Raw genomic sequence first — 21,209 nt, forward strand, 5'->3', positions numbered from 1 at the left:
CCTCATCCTTATGACCTCCTGTAACTTTGGTTACCTTCTTAATTATCTTCTATATCCAAATACAGCCACATTGGGAGTTAGGGTTTCAAACTATGAAATTCGGGGGACACAAACCAGTCCACAGTGGGTGCCACTCCTGTGGAAGGGAAGTGGGGCCTGGATACCTGGCCGAGGATGGTGGAGGATGTTCAGTGAGATGGGCCAAGACTGGCAAAGGATCTTCTGCAGGGAGATGACTGATGTCAGTTCTGCCTCCTGTTTCAGACCATTTGAGGATCAGCATGTAGCAAGCAGGGGCTTTACTGCACTATAACTCAAGTAATGCTATATGACTTTATTTTCCTAACATTAAATGACATATATCCATCCCTCCGAGGAATGAGAACTTCATCTCAGTCATCCCTGGGGCGCTTCCTCTCTCTACCTCCTCCCGGGAGCGAGTGATCTCTCCAGGCCTTCCTTACAAGGTCTGAAGCATCTGGGAAGGTGCCCTGGCCTTGCACCTGCACCAGTCACCATGGTCATGCTCATTGTTTAAACCTGCATGGTCTCTTGAAGGTGGCAACTGACTGCTTGGTGCCCTGCTTGGTAAGACATCTTTTGCCAGGGCTGGGACACCTAGGGCCTGGAACGCAACTTCCCTTGAACATCGCAAGGGTATTTTGCTCTGGTTCTGCCCTGACCCCTGAACACCCTCATTACTCCTAGCTCAAAATTTCTCCCCAGCCAAACTGAAGAGGGTGCACAAAGCACTGAGGTCTCTATCATTCAAGAAAATCCCCTTCCTAGTTCCAGGGAACGTTCACTTCATTCTTAGACCCAGGCCACTGATCCTGCACCAGTCCATGCCTTCTGCTCTGGGAGGGGAGATCTTCCGTGATCTGTGCCCAGCAGGCCTGTGACGGGACGCTGCTGTACCTCCTCCTTGGGTAGGGGGATGGGAGGAACAGGTGAAAGCTGGTGATTTGGTGGAAGCTGAGAGTTTGTACTGCAGAGTTTAATGGTCTATCCCTACCAGCTCCCTTGGAGTATTTAGGTCTCTGGAACCTGAGGCACAATATGCAGGGTCACCCAGCCCTGGAAGGCAAGAAAGAGCCAGGGAGCATATTTCCTAACTGTCTGAAAAGTAACGGGACCAAAAGAGATCCAGAGTGTCTCCACCAGAATGAGAGGATCATAGAATGTCGGCGCTAGAGAGAACCAAGAGCTCATCTAATCAGTTTCCTTGTTTCACAGATGAGGAAACAGAGGCCCAGAGAGGGGAAGGTACTTGCCCAAGGTCACACAGCAGGCCGGTTCCAGGGCAGGAACAGATCCCCCACACCCATGACTCCCACACTGGCCCTGCTCTTTTCATTCTCATCTGATGTGGGCCTGGTTCCTCTGCTCTAACTATATCTTATAATTTACTTGGTTCTACTAACCATAAAATTACCATGTACTTCATCAGAAAATGTGTGGTAGATCTAGAAGCCCTAGGGAAACATACATACACACGCATACATATGTGCACACACTCTCAGACACCGAGGTAACCCCTGTCAGCATTGGCAGGCCTGTTCTCCCTGGACACGGGGTAAAAAGCCCAGCCCAGAGCTCTGGTGCCCCGCCAGTGGGCAGCTTCACACGTCCTCCCCCCTCTAATGATAAGCGTGGACCACAGCATCCAGCTCTCACCATCAAGCTCAGAATGGGAATGGGTGGCCACCAGATGCAGTGTCAGGGGAGAAGATCCAGAGACCCCTCCCTCAGCAGCATTAAAACTACAGTGCTTGACTGAGATCTTGTCCATGAGCCATTAGGAAAGTGGGGAGCGCTTTCATGCATTTCTTTGAGACCCAGCAGCTGTGCACCCTGCCCTGGGCAGGGACATAGTCAGCACTGACTTCTCCAGTGAGCTGTTCTGACCCAAGGAGGAAGGCTGAGGCCATGACGGATGGTGAAAGCAGGGAGAATAGCACCAACACTAACAGTGAGCCAGCTGACGCTGCTTATTACATGAGGACAAAGGGGGTGGAGCTGCGGGTGAGAAGGGAGCTGCCGAGTGACATCCGGGGGGCTGGGATGGCCAGGAGGACAAAGAGTGGCTCCCGGGTTCCTCTGACGAAATGTTCTAAGCAAGTTCTGGGTCGTCCCCTGAACTCACCCCCAAAACCCTTCAGCCATCACCTGGGAGCCTCCCTGGTTGGGAGAAGCAAGTGTGTGTATGTGTCCTTCTGGCCACGGCTAAACAACCAGGGTGGAGAGAGAGCACGGGAAGGAAGCTGGTCCTGGCCCCCAAACCATGCTCTCCCTCCATCCCGTACCTGGGGGGCTCTTCCTGACCTGGCTGGTGCCGGGACAGCCCCAACCAGGCATTGGAGCAGAACGAGGCAGCTCTTGGAAAAGAGGGAAGGAAAGGTTCCCTTATGCAGGTATTTCTCTGGGGAGCAGTGCTGGGGTGGGCACAGATGGGCCTCAGACAGTCAGACATCAGAGGCAGCGCTGCCCTCACTGCCTTGCCAGGGAGTGACCCATCTACTTGGGTAAGTGTCAGTTTGCTGCAATTATTCATGTGACTCCCCCTTCTTCCTGTTCCTCTAAGCCCAGCACCATGGGGGCTACTGCATTTCTCCACGACCAACCTTCTGGGCAGCAGCAGGGGGGCCTGGCAGGTGGACCCTCAGCCAGAGAGATGCAGAGGAGGGATTCATGGGGCCAGGACCCACAGGCAGACTCACCAGAAGGAGGACGGACACTGACTGTCCCTGGGTGATGGGCAGCACACCCAATCTCTCACCTACAAGCCTCCTTGGGCTCTCACAGCAGCCCTGAGTCACTAGTGGTTTTATCTTTCTCATTCTAATGCCAAGGAAACTGACTTAGGGACAAACTTTTCTAAGACAAAATGGAAAGGCCAGGCAAGACACTGAGGTGACCAGTTTCTTAAAGACCTCTGCACTCTCCAGAGCACTAGAGAAACCCATTCAGAACTCACCTTGCAGAGTCCCCAGGGACCCTGGGAAATGGACTCTCAGGAGAATGTCCATCCAGAGGCTTGTGGGGCTGGGTCCCAGGATGCAGAGCTTTTTCTTTGGCAGCATCCAAATGATTTCCTGACAATCAAAGACAGGCAATAAGAGTCAAGGAATGAAGACTAAAGGAATGAGATTGGGGATTCCTTGGGGGAACCGGACTACTCTTTTGTCATCTTTGTATCCCCATTAAAACCCTTCAAAATCTAACAATATACATCAATAAATACTTAATACATAGTAATGTTAATACTAATTGACCCATATCTCACTTAAGGATCATAATTGCCTCATGAAATAGGTATGGTCATTATTGTCTTCATTTTTTAAATGATTAAAGCTCAGAGAGACTGAGGACTGGGTCCAAGGTCACCCCGCTACTATTGGGTAGCATGGATGTGAGACCCATGCAGCTGCCATTGTCTGCCATGTTTTTGGCCCAGAGACAGCAGCAGAGTCCTTGCAATGAGGATGGCACAGGGCTGGGAGAAGACTGCTCTCACAGACCCAGCAGCACCCTCTCTGGTTCAAATTTATCTATTTCTGGTCGTTTTAAATTCAATTTAAATTCTATTATTTCATTCTGGGAATGGAATACATAGGAAATGTTGTGTCACCCTTCAAAGTTGAGGACAGAACCATTGTATCAGTTAGAAATGCCCCACAATCACTTGAAACAGAGACTCACTAAAGATTGGCTTAAAGAATCTGCATCTCTTTTTCTCTAACGTAATGTGATGTGCAGAAGTAGGTGGTTCCGAGCTAGTGCAGCAGAGCCATGATCCCCTCAGGTCTCACACTCTTTCTATCTTTCTCCTCTGCCATCCTGAGGATGTGGCTTCTATTCTTTAGTTCGCCTCATGGTCACAATATGACTACTGAAGCCCCACCATCACATCTGTATTCCAGGCAGGTAGGAGGAGGTGGTGGTAAAGGATAAAAAGGCATATATCAACTGATTTAGCCCCCTCTTTTAAGGAGCTTATCTAGAAGCCTCATTCAGCAATGTCCCTATAACTCATTGGCCAGAACTTAGAGCAAGTCTAGTCCTAGGTTCAAGGTAGAATTAAAACTGTATTTTTTAAGGTGGGCACTTAAAACACCTTTTTTTTTTTTTTTTTTTTAGTACACGGGCCTCTCACCACTGTGGCCTCTCCCGCCACGGAGCACAGGCTCCGGACACACAGGCTCAGCGGCCATGGCTCACAGGCCCAGCTGCTCCGCGGCATGTGGGATCCTCCCAGACCGGGGCACGAACCCGCATCCCCTGCATCGGCAGGCAGACTCTCAACCACTGCGCCACCAGGGAAGCCCTAAAACTGTATTTTTTTTTAAGGTAGGCACTTTGACACCTCTAATAAAATCAGATTTCTTTTACTAACGAAAGAGGAGAGTGGATATTGGGTAAGCCCCTCACCACCTCTGCCACAACTTTACTTTGCCTTGGCTACTTCAGTCCCAGTAGTTAAGGATAGCCCTAGGGAACACTTTCATAGAGACTAAGCTGTAAGTGGCTTGACCATCAGAAACCTGAGGTGAGCCTGGCCCTGCTCTTAAACTCTTTCCAGCAGCAGCCTCAGTAGCACAGCCTGTCTCTGGGCTGGCCTCAGGTAGGAAAGCACCTATATTGGGGGAGAATAAATACCTTTGGCTGGACCATGTCCCATGGCTGCTGTGAGCCTCAGAGGAGCTAATGCACATAATAGCACCTCATAAAGTATGATGTCCATGGCCTCACCACTAAGAACCAGCAGCACTGGCATACCTGGGAGGTTGCTAGTAATGAAAATTCTCAGTCCCCCTGCAGCCTTACTGAATCTTTATTTTAACCAGGCTGCAGGTGATTCAGGTGCATTAAAGTTTCAGAAGCACTTCCCTCTAGAGCTGTGGGACTGAATCACAAGGGAGGCCAGGTGACAGGAGACAGGTGTGCTCACCTGAGGCCCTTCCTCCAGCCTGATGAAGTATCTTGGGAAAGTCACTCTCCCCCTGTGGCCTCGGTCTTCCCAACCATTTACAGGAAGGGTTTGCACCAGACCCTTGCTCCACAAAGTATGGTCTTGATCAACAGCATCAGCAACACCCTGGAAGAAATGCAGAAACTCAGTAGTCCCCCCAAACCCAGAGTGACTGAAGAAGAGTCTGCATTTTGGCAGCCTCCCCAGGTGATGCATCTGTACGCTAAAGTTTGAGAAACCCTGTACTAGATGTTCTGTGTGCTCTGAAATGAGAAATCAAAGTCATTTAGGCAACTGGTCCCAGGTTCCCAGCCTGTGATGTGGATGATGGGAGACCACTGATTCCTGGAGTTTCTTGGGCTGGGCTGAGTGGAGATAAACTCCCTTTGAAAGCTCAGTGACTGGCAGAGCACAGGGTGGTGAGCCACGCGGCTGGTACTGTGGGTGCCTGGGCTAGGTCTGGAGCCGGGATCAGACTTGGGGCTTCCTTATCAGGCACTTCTCCTCTGGAGCTGGATGGGTACCTGGAGCCAGAAGCGCAGCTGCAGGCAGCGCTCCGGTGATGGCTCTGGACCACACCTCCTTCCTGCCCTTCTCCCTCTCCAGGGCAGAGGTTGGCACACCTGAGATGCACAGGTGAACAGCGTGTGCACCACGGAGTCAATGCTGCCCGCTTTCAGCTGGAGAAGGCGGGGGAGCCTACCTCACCAGTCTTCTTGCCCCTGAGCACTTCGTTATTTAAAAGAATCCTTTAAGACTGTTTGATGTTTTGTACTAAATAAAGCTGTGCTCCCACTCCAATTGAGCTTATAATGGAGTCTAATTTTATAAAGAAGCCAATTAATGGCTTTGTAAATCTAAAAGAAAGTACCCCTGCTTCTTTTCTTGACCAAAAGGCCCCAGAAGTTAGTCCTGTAAAAATGTCAAATCTTGCTTTAAAGAATGGCAGGACTTCTCTGAGAATAACAGGAAATGACTCACAGAGGGCGCCCCGAGGCTGCTCAGCTGTACAAAGGGGGGGCCACACCCCCACCCCCGCGCAGTAATATGAGGCTGCCGGCTGACTGCAGGGAGGAAAGTGCCCCGCCCACGGAAGGGGCGCTCTCTTCTCTAGGCTGGAGCTCTCTGAGGGGCCTAGGGATGCTGGCATGCTGGCTTGCAGAGACAGACATCACGGTGAGGCTGAGAGTCCAACACTGTCAGCATTTAGCGCCTTGAAGAAAACTCACCTAGAAATAATGCTAAATTAACCACACAAAATTGCCAGTCCAGGGACTCTTACCTGTACTGGACTCTCTCTGGCTCCCGTCTTGATCCCATTTGATGAGACGGTGGAGACCGGAAAGATGTCTTCCTGGGTTCTTGTGGACTAACTCAGACCTGAATCTTCTATTCTGCCACTGAGCTCCCTATCTGTCTGCCTTTCACTTCCTTTCTCTCCCTTCCCGCCCACCGCCCTCCTCCGCTCCCCTGGCCCTATTCCCTCCTCAATCCACAGGCTTGCCCTGTCCAAGGCCCTCACTAAGGGCTCTCACTAAGGCCCTCACTAAGCAGCTCTGCCCCAGAAGCCCAGATCTGATGAATGGGTCAGAAGATATTCATATGGAGCACATCAGTACAGCCACAGCAGCCAAGTCCTAGAGCAAATAAAAGTCCCATGTTATTTTTTTGTTCTTGGGGAGAAAAGCCATCAGATATCGAATATTTTCCATGCCAGTTGTGGAGTAGCTGCTGCCTTGAGCCCTTGTACTAGTCAGAAAGCAGAATCCACCTCAGCTGGTTCAGGAAACTTGAATGAAGGACTATTTACAGACATGTGGATGCAGTTGCTTTAGTTACCCATTGCTGTGTCACAAATTACCCCAACATTTTGCAACTTAATATACATTTGTGATTTCACATAGTTTCTCCAGGATGAGAATCTGGGGGTGCCTTAGCTGGGTGCTTCTGACTCTCATGAGGTTGTCACCAAGCTGTTCATAGGGGCCACAGTCACCTCAAGACTTGGCTGGGGCTGCAGGGTCCACTTCAGAGCCCATTCAGGGGATTTTTGGCATTTCTGCTCCTGACCATTCCCCTACAGGCCTCCAATCTTGATGTGTCCTCCTGTTCTTGCTCTTCTCACCTAGAGATAAGGGGCTGCAAGGGTGAGCAAATTGAGTATACCCTCTCACCTTCCTTTTTTTTTTTTTTTTTTTTTTTCTTTTTGCGGTATGCGGGCCTCTCACTGTTGTGGCCTCTCCCGTTGCGGAGCACAGGCTCCGGACGCGCAGGCCCAGCGGCCATGGCTCACGGGCCCAGCCGCTCCGCGGCATATGGGATCATCCCAGACCGGGGCACGAACCCGTATCCCCTGCATCGGCAGGCGGACTCTCAACCACTGCGCCACCAGGGAGGCCCCTCACCTTCCTTTTTGTTAGTGTCAAAGTGAGGCCCAGAGAGGGCATGGGCGTTGCTCAAGGTCACACAGCAAGTTGGTGGCAAAGCAGAGCTCAGGCCTCCGCTGCACTGTGAGGAAGGGCAGGGAAGTTTTCTCAGCATCTTATCAAGTGAGCAGGAAAGCAGCTACAGGCCCCAGTGGCTCTGAGAAAAGAGCTACTGAGCTGTGGGGCTCAGCAGAGCATTCTTAAGTGTAATTGACTTTAGGCATTAAACTTTTACCAGAATGAGCTCACAAGGTCTGTAGGGAGAAGGAAAGTGCCTGGCATTTCCTGCCTCTTGGGGCAGCGTCTGGGGTGCAGAAAAGCCCATCTTCCAGGCTGCAGGATGGAGCCCTCCCCTGGGAGGCAGAAGAAGGGTGAGGCCCTGGGAGAGACTGCAGGTCAGGATACTGAGTGTTCAGTGGCCATCTGGTTCTCACTAATTCTGGGGGATGGGGAACGGGAGCTAAGACCACCACTCAAAGGCATGACGGCCCTCGAGCAGTCACGCCTATGCAGTGAGTGACTACTGCAGGGATGGGGAGAAGGGACGGAGGACTCAGTCCCTGCTCATAGGGAGCAGCCCCCCAACCCCTGGCCACGTCCACTCATCTTTTTGCCCCTAAACCTGCCCTACTATCAATCATGGACCTGGTATAAATCATAACCAATCTCTGGGCATCAGTTTTCTTATCTGTATAATGAGGAGCTATACAAGATGATGTCTTGAAATGTTTTGAGCTTTGTCTTTCCCTAATGAAGGAGTTATCCCAATCCTTATCCCAAGGTTTCTTTCCAAATATTGAGGCAGCCACTCTACACATCCAGAAAAGATATCACCTTTGTTTGATGTGTCTCCCCAACAGCCTCTCCCTTCAGTTTTAGTGCTAAAATAAGAGCTCCAGAGGCATATTGAGACTTCCATTTAGATTCAAAAAACTCAAGGGCTTTTTTTTTAAACAGGCTTATTGAAGTATAATTGACATACCACAAACTGCACATATCTGAAGAGTACAATTGGATAAATTTTGGAATATATATATATATATATATATATATATATATATATATATATGTATTTGGCCATACCACACGGCATGCAGGATCTTAGTTCCCCAACCAGGGATCGAACCCGTGCCCCCTGCACTGGAATCTCAGAGTCTTAACCACTGGACCACCGGGAAGTCCCTAGACATATATTTTTCCCTTGTAAAACTTGATGGTTTTACAAGTGAAAACCACCACAATCAAGATAGTAAACAAATCCACCATCCCCCAGAGTTTCTTCATGCCCCTTTATCTGCCCTTTTTACCAACCCTTCCCCTATCCCCAGGTGACCACTGATTTACTTTCTGTCACTATAGTTTAGTTTACATTTTCTTCTTTCAAAAGGAAAAGGCAACCTACAGAATGGAAGAAAATATTTGCAAAGCATGTATCAGATAAGGTGATAATATCCAAAATATGTAAAGAACTCATACAACTTAATAGCAAAAACACAAACAACCCAATTAAAAAATGGACAAAGGACCTGAGTAGACATTTTTCCAAAGAAGACATATGTATGACTAACAGGTACCTGAAAAGGTGCTCAACATCACTAATCATCAGGGAAATGCAAATCAAAACCAAAATGAGATATCATCTCACACTTATTTGAATGACTCTTGTAAAAAAAGACAAGACATAACAAGAGTTGCTGAGGGTATGGAGCAAAGAGAACCTTTGTACACTGTTGGTGGGAAGGTAAAATGGTACAGCTAATATGGAAAACTATATGGAGGTTCCTCAAAAAATTCAAAACAGACAACCATGTGATCCAGCAAACCCTCTACTCAATATATATCCAAAGGAAATGAAATCACAATCTCGAAGAGATGTCTTCACTCCAGTGTTCACTGCAGCATTATTCACAATTGCCAAAGCAAGGAAACAATCTAAATGTCCATAAATGGATGAATAAAGAAAATGTCCTGTATATATGTACAATGGAATATCATTTAGCCATGAAAAGGAAGGAAATCCTGCCATTTGCAATAACATGAATGAACCTGGAGGACATTATGCTAAGTGAAATAAGCCAGACACAGAAAGATAAATGTTGCATGATCTCACTTATATGTGGAATCTAAAAAAGTCAAACTCATAGAAACAGAGAGTATAACAGTGGTTACCAGGAGCTGGGGGTAGGGGGTGGGGAGGGAAAATTAGGGAAATGTTGGTCAAGGGGTACAACCTTTCAGTTATAAGATGAATAAGTTCTGTGGAGTCTAACGCACACTAGAGTGACTGTAGTTAATGATATTGTATTGCATACTAGAAATTTGCCATGAGAGTAGATCTTAAGTTTTCTCAGTACACCAAAAGGAAAAAAAGGGTAACTATGTGAGGTGACTGATGTGAGAATTAACTTGACTGTGGGAATCATTTCACAGTGTGTATGTATTTCAAACCATCATGCTGTACACCTTAAATATATACAATTTTCATTTGTCAATTTCACCTCAATAAAGCTGGGGAAAAAAAAGAGTATAAGCCATCATTGTGTTTTGGCTCCAAAAGTGATATTAAAATATAGAAAGAGCTTAGAATATGGGATGGAGGTAAGGGGACTTGAAGCTGTAATGGCACCAGAGGATACAATGCTTTTAATTAGACTGCATGCTCGTTCAGGGTGGCTTGGGTTGGGGGACTGATGGAGATTAAGGAAGACTAAATCAGCACCCTCACTGTCACCTCTTGATACCACCACTGTCTGACTAGCACACTTGAAGTCTACGTTAATAGAGATATATTGTCCAAAGGGAGGGGATAGTCCCTCTCTTGCCCCCTGGGTGCCAGATGCTAGAGGATATAGATTAACCAGAGTTTGCCTAGAGAAGGAGGGAGAAAATGATAAAAGGATTGAAACTACATCAAAGTATTAGAGAACAGAGTACACAGAATTGAGGCTGTTAAATTTAGAGAGGAAGCATAGCACCTCCCACCTAGAGGATGTTTCCACAATGTAAGAACTTCGAAGACATGCATTGTCTCCAGAGGAGAAGAAATGGATAGTAAAATATCCGTGGACATAATGAGAAAAACTCTGTACCCTCCCTTCAACTTCAATCACACTATTTCTGTGTGCTACAGTGGTGATATAGTTTAAGCACTGGAGCCAGACTGCTTGGGTTTGAATTCTGTCAGGGCCACTTATTGGTTACGTAGCCTTGAACAAGCTTCTTATTCACTCTACATGCCTCAGGTTTCTCATCAGAATAATGAAGATTAAAAATAGTTTATCCCTACTAGAGCTGTTGTGAAGATTAAACAAGGTAATACTGGAAAGTGGCTACTAAGCCCAGAATAAGTGCTCAATAAATGTTTTTTTATTGCACTTGTCTTCTCACCGCCTCTTTGATGACTCCTGGGCAGTGAGGGACAGGACTGCCCACTGAATTACCCTGGAGGTTCCATCTGGGTTGTCAGGCAACAACCATCTGGGACCAGTGGCTCCCTCTCCTTGAGCAGGAGGAGCTGTACAGGATTGCAGCCTCTCTAAGGGCACTGGGCGCTAGTAGCTGACATTCCAAGAGAGCTCTCCTAAACAGGTGGCTCCTGAGTCTGGATTATTTATAAGGCAAGCTCTCACGCTTGCTCCATGAAAGGGTAGGGACCCCTTCCTGGAACACCACCGCGCTGTGCCCTGGCTTCTTGAATGCTTCTTGGTGGAAGGGATGAAAAGGTGGGATCATGTATCTCATTTTGTTGGCTATGACTTTCTTGTGAAGCCTGCTCTGTGCCCACAATGTGTGTCGTGGTATTACCTTCACCTACCTCCCCACACCCTTCTCTGAACCGTCTCCTCACCTTTATTCTCTGAAAGCATGGCCCGCAGGGCAAGTCCTCTGGTATGCTCACCCCTCCACGATTTAGTCTGCTCCCGGGGTTTCAAATGTCACCCTTGTGCTGAGGACTCTTGTCCAGGCCATGTCCTCAAGTTCTAGGCCTGGCTGAACATTGTCACTTGGACCTGGCATCTTAAACCTTCAAAATGTTCAAAACTGAATTGATTTTTAGATTTTCTTATTCCTTCATGAAAACAAACAAAAATAAATGAAAAAAACCTTATCCCTCCTAGGCTCATTAATTTGGTAACTTGTGCTGCCATTTATCTTGTCACCCTGGCCCCAAATCTTAAGGTTCCTCCCTAGACACCTCCCCCATGGACAGGCATTAGGCACAGGTATCTGAGTCACACCGCATTGCCCCCTGCCTTCGTCCTGACTCGGTGCTTCTTCCACACCAGGATCGGCATTCTGATCTCTTTCTCCTCCATTCCACCTGAATACTCTGTCCAGTTAATTTCCTCCCCTGCTCAAACACTGTCAATGCCTCCTTATTACCTAAATATGTTAGAACCCTTCGCTCTGGCATTCGAGGCTCTCCACAAAACTGTCCATTTCTATATTCAGTTGCTGCTGCTCCACTGTCTACACTCTGAGCCCAGTCAATTGAGGAGCTCAGGCTTCCTTCCACTTTTTACACTCCTTACACTCCAGGGTGCTGCCTATACTGTCTCCTCCCCTTCAAACACCCTCCTGAACCACCTCCATCCGTCACAATCCCACACATTACCCAGCTCATCTCAGATGCCCCCCTCTCTCGTGATGCCTTCCTGTGAGCCTGTCTCCACTCACACTTTGAGAGCAGAGCTGTGTCCTGGTTCGTGCACTTGTTATTTTGCATTGTATTGTCATCAAACACCTGTCTAATTCTCCTCCCAATTAGCATATATACTCTTGAGGTCAAGAGCCATTGGTTAGAAGCAGTTTGCACAAGGTGGTATTGCATTGGCTCTCCGGAACTTGTCTATTGACTGAATTGAGCAGCGGCTGATTTGCCTGGAGACAAGAAGGCTCAGAAGACAGGGGACTGGCTTCATGTGCCTGTAGGGCTGTCTACCATTGACATTCAGCACGGCCCCAGGAGGACAGAGCTCAGACCAACATCTCTGCCTCTTGGGGGTATCCTGGCTCCTTGCACAGCGAGAGCTATCTCTGGGGAGTGTGAGGTCTCTAGCACCCATCCAAGGTAATTCAACACTTCCTTGCCTTGGCTCTCTTCTCCCCCTTTAGCCCTCTGGCTCTTCGAACTCTAGGCTCATACAGAGAGATGCTGTGCAGCTTTCAGAAAAGAACATGTTGGGCATTTGCTGCCATCTAGTGAAGGAAGCATGGCTCAGCCTCTTGCAGAAGCCAGAGGGAGGGACCCTGTGCTCTCCCCAGAAGCTGGCTCCAGGAATCCAGCACTGGCGAAAGGGGACCATGTGGGGGTGGACAGGTGTATGTGAGAAGGGCAGAAGCTATTGCACAGATTATATTCAAGCCCCTAAATTGTAATCTGGAATAGACAAGACCATGTCCTTCCAGATCCTCCCTTACCTCCAGCCAGGGGATATCCCTAGTGGAATCAGGGCCAGCCATCTATTCCAGAAAACTTGGCAGGGATCCGTAAAACACCCAGAGTTCATAATCGGAGGCATCTTTTAGGGAAGACACAGGTAATCTCCAGGGCCTCAAGCAGAACTGGCCATGGCTTTAGAACTGATTTCCACAAGGCTCTTGCAGCCCTATATATGGGAGCCCTGTGGCCCTGTCTCAAAAGTGCCCTTGTTCTGGCCACTCCCCTGCCTCAGCATGGCACAGAGGCTCAGGCTCCACCTGCTGAGTGACAGCACACTCACCGGGCTATTGTGAGGTACAGATGAGATTATGCATGGCAAACACTTAGCCAGTGCCTGACACACAGCAAATGCTAAGTAAAAATTAGATATTGATAATAATTAGATAATGATATTACTACTTTTTGCCAATGCTCCAAAGCACAAGGCTGCCTACAAAACTCAGGCCCTGGACACGAATACATCAAGTCATGGTTAGATCTTGTGCACATTGTAAATAAGCACCCCCTCCGTGCACCACAGTATCTGGCATTGGCCTTACCTCCACCGGACAGTGAGGGGCAGGGCAGAGGCTCAGGCCTCAGACTCCAGGCTGCTTACAGACACATCAGCTCCTCCAGTCTGTCTGAGATACAGGATTCCAGGACCACTTCTGCAGGGTTCTCCTCCAAGCCTAGATTATCACAGTGTAGCTCTTTGTCCCCAGTCCAGCTAATGTCTTGTATGGCCTCTGGGCATCTCCAGTTTTTAGGGAGGTCCTGGGCTACTCCTGGGGCCAGGCCCTTCTGATCGACCTGGTTGTTCTCTGGGCTGTGTTTGATGCAGACATTCAGCCAGAACTGAATGTAGGGCTCATCAAATGCCTGAGGTCACCAGCTAACCAGTATGTCTTATGGCTCCCCCTCCCTGGGGTCCAGGTGTTGTTAAGGGGTTGCTCTCTCCATCCAAGTTGCACATTGCAGATGTTTTAACCAGAGGCAAGTGAGACTGTCTTACTGGTTCCAGCCAGTGGTGTGCTGAGCCAGCTCCAGGCAGCTCGCGAGAACTGATTGTGGACGTCTCTTTCCAACTCTACGTTCAGAAACATGTTGGTAGCTTGAAATCAGTCATGATGGGAGTATTCACCACAGAAATCAGTAAATGCTACAAATCATGGCTTTTTTTTTCCTGAAGAGCAATTGTTATACACTTATCAGCACACCACTGGCTCCCGCCTTTAATTCCAAGCAAAGTACCACATTTAAACCACTACTCACACAACCGCCAAACAAGAGGATTTTTAGTGTAGTGTCTGAATGAAATGCAAACTGAAAGTCTCATTTATTTATTTTTTCTCCGAAAATATATTACAGAGATTGCAGCTGGTGAAAGATACGGTGGTAACTGACAAGTCATGATCATGCTTTTAGGTTTGAAATAAACCCCCAAAGTTTAATGCTGGTTAAAAAAAAAATCTGCAGTAAGTATTTATTGGCAGGTTTTGAATTTTCACTTAGCATGCAGAAGAGTTATGTGTGATAAGCCATATATTTTATTGTGAAAAACATCAAAGGTATTGGATACTGTACTTAAGAACATTTGGAAAAACACAATTTAAAATTTTAATGTTTTCTGTTTCTTATTATTTTCTTTTGATATAATTTGAACTGTGCTTCAATCCTCACATTAGTGTCCCCTACAGCAGCGGTCCCCAACCTTTCTGGCACCAGGGACCAATTTTGCAGAAGACAGTATTTCCACAGACTGGGCTGCAGAGGGGTGGTTCGGGCGGAACGCGAGTGATGTGGAGCGGCAGATGAAATCTTGCTGGCTCGCCCTCTGCTCACCTCCTGCTGTGCGGCCCAGTTTCTGACAGGCCACTGACCGGTAGCGCGGTCTGCAGCCCGGGGGTTGGAGACCCCTGCTCTACAGCCCATTCTAGTGTCTTTTTCCTTGTTAAAACAGTACCGGTGGTTATAGTCGGGCAGCCTTATCTTATATATCTGTAAGAACCATTTGAAGTGAACTCAGAAACACCATTTCTTTTAGCCAGAAAAAGAAAAATGGAATGGCTAGTTCAGTGAGTTCACTGCTTGTTCGCACACTGAGCTGTGGACCCCTTGGAGCTCAGAGGCTGGAGGCAAGGCTCTGAGGCTGTGAGGTATGGGTGGAGGTGAGGGGCTCAGTCATAGTGGACCTTGCCCTCAGCCACCCCAGAGCTGGGCAAGTCTCCATTGCAGAGTGTCTGGAGGGGTGAATGAGGCCTGTCTTCCAAGGTACACTTGGTCTTCATCATGTACTTTCGAAAGGCCTTTTGAATAACAGCAGCACATCTTTCCTCTTCCTTCCTCTTGGTGGTGGTGACTATGGGTTCATATAACTTCTTGAAAGGGTTGGCTTCCATGAACTTCTCCTCCATCACTGCTTTCATGCTATCCAGGCCACTGGACTCACCAAGTACCCTAGCGGTGAAAGCGAACAGAATATCCAGGCAATGAAGGCGATCTCCGCTCACCATGGGCAAGTCCATGACTAAAAATTGGTACTTATTTGGCTTTGCCACACGCAGAGGCTCAGAAAGGGCATCAGCAAAGTCAGAAAGAGCAGAATATTTGATAAATTGTGTTGCTTCTGGGTCAAACTTTTCCCAGACTTCGTAGAATATTTCAAAGTCGTCTTCACCCAAAGGGTCCTCACTTTCTTCAGTGGCTATATTGAAGTTTTCTAAAATCACAGCAATATACATGTTGACCACGATGAGAAAGGAGATGATGATATAACTGACGAAGTAGGTTATGGCTATGGCAGAGAGGTGACAGTTCTCTGACTTGGGGTTACATGAGTCTTTTGATTGCAACATGGGGCTGAGGAGGGCATCCCAGCCTGCTGACGTGGTTATCTGGAAGAGGCAGAGCATGCTGCCTTTGAAAGTTTTGAAGTTGAATATGTCATCAATTCCAGACTCTTCCTTCACTCTGCAAAAACAGTTCATACCAAAAATGGCATAAATAAACATAACCAGAAAGAGTAGAAGACCAATATTGAAAAGAGAGGGAAGAGACATCATCAGCGCGAAAAGGAGAGTTCTGATTCCTCGTGCTGCCCGAACAAGTCTCAGGATTCGGCCAATCCGAGCCAAGCGGACAATTCTGAAGAGTGTTGGAGGGAAAGGAATGTGTGCCTGGGTTTTCAAGGCAGAAACCATTGTACCTTAAGAGAAGGAGAAGGGTCAGTCAATTTCCAGCAGGCAGACTGACATAGCCTCTCTCTCCTGCCTTGAATCTGAGTGGGACCAACTTTTTATCATTACTTCTTAATTTATGTACAAAATTAAGATTTTTTTTAACCTATATCAGGGAAAATATATATCTGTGCCTTAAGTTGGAGAATAATTTCCAAGGTTCGTACAGTTTTAGATGGGACTTTAGATGGGATAGGACATCTAAAATACTGAAGACCCCCAAGGAAAATAAATAAAATGCTGTTTATGACAGGTTATTTTGTTAGTTATCGTATGCACTTGAAGTACATTATCTATGTTGGGCATTTAAAGTTATTCATGGGGTAACAAATATAAGTTTTCCATATTTATTGTATATATAGAGTGGAAAACAAACTACGGATGGAGTTATTTAGATTAGAATGCAAGGAGAAATTTCTGCTACTGAAGGTCAGCTTGAGCCTAAGCTATCAGTGGAAGTTGTTCGACCCCAGCCCCAAAACTTCTTAAACAAACAGGTTCTTATTATAGAGGAATTTGAACACAGCCTGCTACAGGCGAGGACAGGGCTGGAGAAAGAGGGTGGTGTTGGGATGTTCATTTTTGGGCTAAAGCTGCCATGGATCTTTCATCTTTGTCAGTATGCTCATTCCAAGTTCTTCTGGAAGGCCTAATTCAAAAAGCTTAAGGGACTAAATTGGAGACAGTTTCTCTGATGTTGTAGATACACCAGAAATGGCATCTCAAGCAAAGGTTTCTTTAGACTGCTAAATATTTGGCCTAAAATGTTGCCCTGTTTTCTCATTGCCTGCTCTGCAATCAAGTGATACAAGAATTTAAAACAACTCACATTTTGGCCCAAATATTATAGAATGGCTGGAACATGCTTGCCTTGTATAGACATGGCCTTGTTCTTGCTCTGGGGATCCTCTAAGGTAATTAGGGGTGATGGGTGGCCAACACTACCTGCTATCACCTAATGACTAAAGAGAACTAGTTGGTGATATACTTCACTGACTGCCTGATTGTATCAAGGAAGTTTAATTCATATGCTAATTGGGCAGGCAACTCTGGTGAGATGTGGAATTGACTACAAACCAATTCAGCAGGCACTGGAGGAGGTCCCTCCTTTAAGGCCCACCTCCTCCATGAATATTTCTTTGAGTAATCAAGCCCAGAGTAATCTGTCTTTTCTCTGAGCTCAGTTCTTTTGTGTACCATGTGATTTGCGGTTCAATCAGTTTCTCTTTTTCTGATCCCTTAAGGTGGTAGGTCTTAATACCTCAATTGGATTGTAAACCCCATAGAGAGGATAACTTTGACTCACACTCATTCTGTATTTCTCTAAAAGCTCAGGGGAGAGCGTGAGAAAATGTAGAGGCTAAGGATTGGATGGCAGATCAACTGGCAAAAGCATAGAAAATGCTGCCCACATTGGTGAGTAGGACTTGGCTCAATGTGTGGACCTTCTCATCCATTGGAACAAGATGCTATACAGTGCTATGCAGTGTAGCTGCAATCGCTTAGCATTTGTTCATAGGACAGAAGTCAGAGATATTTCCATGAACTCTACAGTGCCTGGCACTGCCTGGAAGAAGGTCAGTAAAGAGTGAAATGAATGAGCTGCTCTCTGCATATTGGAGGAAGAGCCCTTTAAGTGCTCACAGGGCTGCCCCAGACTCATCCTATCATCATTTTCTAACTTTACTGCTGCTGTCGATTTCACCAGGAAATGATTAATAATGCTTGGAATTGACTAATAATGATTAACAGTCTATGTAACCGTAACCATGTGTAAAGATCTATTACTAAACCTTATCTACATAAACTTTACGGCTTAGAAACCAGAACAGACTATGAACTGTACCATTCATTTTCTTGGTCTCTGAAACATCTGCATTGCTGCTGTGGTGATAGGAACCAAAATATTTTGATCCAGCATATCTGTTTAATGCATCCTTTCTGAGATAGCACAAAAACTTCTACTTGTGAAATCAGTTTTCATTGTCTTCATTGCTCTTTGAACTATGAGAAGAGCCCCTGGGCAGTTTTGCACAATTATAAAAAGTCAAATTATCAGTTTAGTTAAAAGCAGACTTCAAAAACCCAGAGTAAAATCTTATAGCTTAGTCATGAAGAATTTAATTTCCAAGTTGATGTATGTGTGTGTGTGTGTGTGTGTATGTTTTATAAAAAGGTATATGGCAATAACCCTCTTTTTTCCCTATTCTTCTTCCATAAATCTTATAGTTAATTTCTGCCTGCGGTTAAGAAAAATGTGCTGATTGTGAGTGAGGCTGGTTGGTGAGTGGGATCCGAGCAGTTGAGACAAGTGTAGTTCCCACTGTGGTTTAAGTTAACATGAGATACAGAATAAAGATAAAGCATTACTTGTCCTTATGACACACTCTTGCAAGCCCCATCTCGGCTGGGCCATGGAGGCCCTGTATAAGGAGGAGGTACGGGAAGGCCTGGCAATGTCACGGGGGCACAGTGATTGTGATCTGACATCAACATGGATTTTGAACTAGGGAAAAACATGGAAACTAAATGCCAAATCCTTAAAACAAGAAATGCTCTTTAGTTGCACAAGAAAGGTAGAACTTTGACTCAACTCCCTGGATAAAGCAGGTAGCCCCACAAAAACTTTTAAGTCATCTTAATTTTGTCTATCTCCGTTGAATAAATTATCCACATAATTATTTAACTCTATTTCAATTGTGTAGATAGTCAAGGGAATGGAAATTACTCTGTATCTCCTAGCAACTCCCCAAAGAGAATGGCATTAGTTCATCTATTTTTTCAGAAATCACATTAAGCTTAATTTTCTGCTTTGTGGATACTCTGGACATAATTCCAAATGATAAGATTTATAAGTTTACTTCTGGCTCTTAGATTAAAGCCCCTCTGGCTGCCAATTTTACTTACTAACAATAGAGATGACCACGATCACACAATCAAATAAATTCCAGCCACTGGTGAAGTAGTATTGCCTCAAAGCAAAGATTTTGATGAGACACTCAATTGTAAAGACGACCACAAAGGCCAGGTTGAGACGCTCAAGGAAGAGTTCCATGGCTTTGGACTGGCCATATGATTCAACCATCATGCTAACCATGTTGAGGAAAATGAGGATGATGATGATGATGTCAAAGACCTGGTGTGTAACTAGGTCAAAAACAAGACCCTGGCATTTGTTCTGAGGAAAAAAAACAAAACAAAACAGGAATCATAGATCATTTTGAGTTGTAGGAATGAAATCATATACATTAAAAGGCACATACAGCAGCATTTGTCCTCTCTTACAATTAAAGCAGTTTCTTGGAAAATGCACAGACCTTTTTTAAAGGGCAAGAAATTCTTCTATAGATATTTTTTCATTTAATTTCATTAAATTTAATTAGATAACTGATTTTAAGTTGTAGGCTTATAGCTTTAATTCCATTTTGAAACCAAATAAGTAAATTAATTAAATTTTTAGTAACAACATAACTTTGATGTGGTAGATGATTTGTTTTTGCTGAAATAAAATAGCTCATGTTGGACTTAATCATAAAAAATGAAGTTCGGTCTCTGTATTTCACCTGCTTCTGTATTTTGACTTCAATAATACTAATGCAGAGAATACTTGCTCACCTAATTATGTTGGACAAAAGAGAATTAATATCTCCAAGCCTCCATTTGTCAGTTCAGAATAATCAGACCTTAGACTTAGCCAAAACTCTGTATTCAAGCAATTCTTGAATGCCAATTTTCTAATTCTTGTTCACTTAAAGATAAGGCTAGATAAATGGGATTCTGATCCAACGATTACTAAAAATGGAAACAGAAAAACTGATTATTTCACTCTATTACTGATGGTGAACTTGCATATTGGTTTGTACATGGATGGCCTGCTCCAAAGTAAGAATGTGCTGATTGCTCTGGTACAGGTTCTAACTCAGGTTTACATGTCTAATCTACCATGTGCAGTGAAATGACTCAATTATTCCACTATTTTCTTTAATTTAACATCTATAACGCACCACTTTGTTCTTTACTTAAGTGGAAACTTTTCTTAAACACAAACTCAGACACTGATATTGTATGGCATACTTGGCTATACACTGGTTGTTTTATATTATATGTATATATTAGATTATTTCATATTACATATCATCTAGTCAAAGTATACATATAGTATTCTATTTAGAAACCTCATAGACCCCCTAAGAATTCATCTTTGTAACCCCAGGCATCTGTTAAGGTAATCCAGGCAAGAGATGATGTTGGTATGTGGTGGTAACAGTGGAGAAAGACATGTGCATTTAGGTTTAAGAACTAATATAGAAGTAGAAGCAGCAGGAGTCAGAGAATGTTTGAATGGAGTAGGTTATGGGAAAGTTAAGGCTGAGGCTGTAATTTCTCCTTGGTGGAGCATTCAAACAACCAGAGAACAGGGGATGAGGAGTTCTAGGGGGAGATGATGAATGTATCCTGAGCACATGGAGTTTGAGGTGCCAGTGGGGCATCCAAGGGACATGGGCAGGTAGAGGTATGGGTCTGGAGCTCAGGCAGAGAGCTGGAATGAAGATGTGGAGTACAACAGCACCAGTACTGATATGAACTAAAACCAAGACAATGAATGATATCACTAAGGGACAGCAAGGGCAATGAGAAGAAACAGGGTCGGGACGGCAGTGGTAAGATACTACCCGTAAGTTGGTGTCTTTCAAACTTTGCTCCAGGAGCCCTAAAGCTTTTATCAAGGAGTCTGGAGAAGAAACTTGAACATCAAGTGCATTTCCTATGTGAGAATGCATCTGGGAAGTCAGAAAGGACCTGGAGAAAAGATACTTTTAAGGGTGCTCTCCAGGGAAGCAGAAAGAGGGCTGAGAATAAATGTAAGGAATGGTAAGCAATGGCCTTACAGTTCAACTCTAATATTTAGAAAATGGAGATTAAAAGTATAAGCTACCAAACGTGGTAGATGATCAAAACACATTCTATGTCATTTTAAGATGTACAGGGACTCCTATACCTCAGGATCATTTTTAACCCCAGTAATGAAGCTGCCTTGTGGGGGTGCCTCAGGTAGAATCAGAAATGATTCCAGATTTCTTGCTCTTACTGCTAGAAAGAATATCCATCACTTCTCAGGTTAAAACAGCTGTATTTTCCCCTCTATGCAA

The 21,209-nt window shown here is 45.6% G+C and overlaps 1 protein-coding gene across 1 annotated transcript in view; it reads right to left on the reverse strand.

Annotated features, from left to right (window-relative positions):
- Positions 1-14,229: 14,229 nt before the first annotated feature.
- SCN11A (sodium voltage-gated channel alpha subunit 11) overlaps positions 14,230-21,209 on the reverse strand; it is a 71,363-nt gene continuing 64,383 nt past the window's right edge. Inside the window, exons 25-26 of the mRNA XM_082637464.1 lie at positions 18,967-19,237; positions 14,230-16,028 (exon numbers count right to left, since the gene is read on the reverse strand). Coding sequence (XP_082493590.1) covers positions 15,001-16,028; positions 18,967-19,237 — 1,299 coding nt within the window. The 3' untranslated portion in view covers positions 14,230-15,000. The remainder of the gene's footprint in view (positions 16,029-18,966; positions 19,238-21,209) is intronic.

This window comes from Mesoplodon mirus, assembly GCF_964341445.2.
Source record: "Mesoplodon mirus genome assembly, chromosome: 12".
Taxonomy (NCBI): domain Eukaryota; kingdom Metazoa; phylum Chordata; class Mammalia; order Artiodactyla; family Ziphiidae; genus Mesoplodon; species Mesoplodon mirus.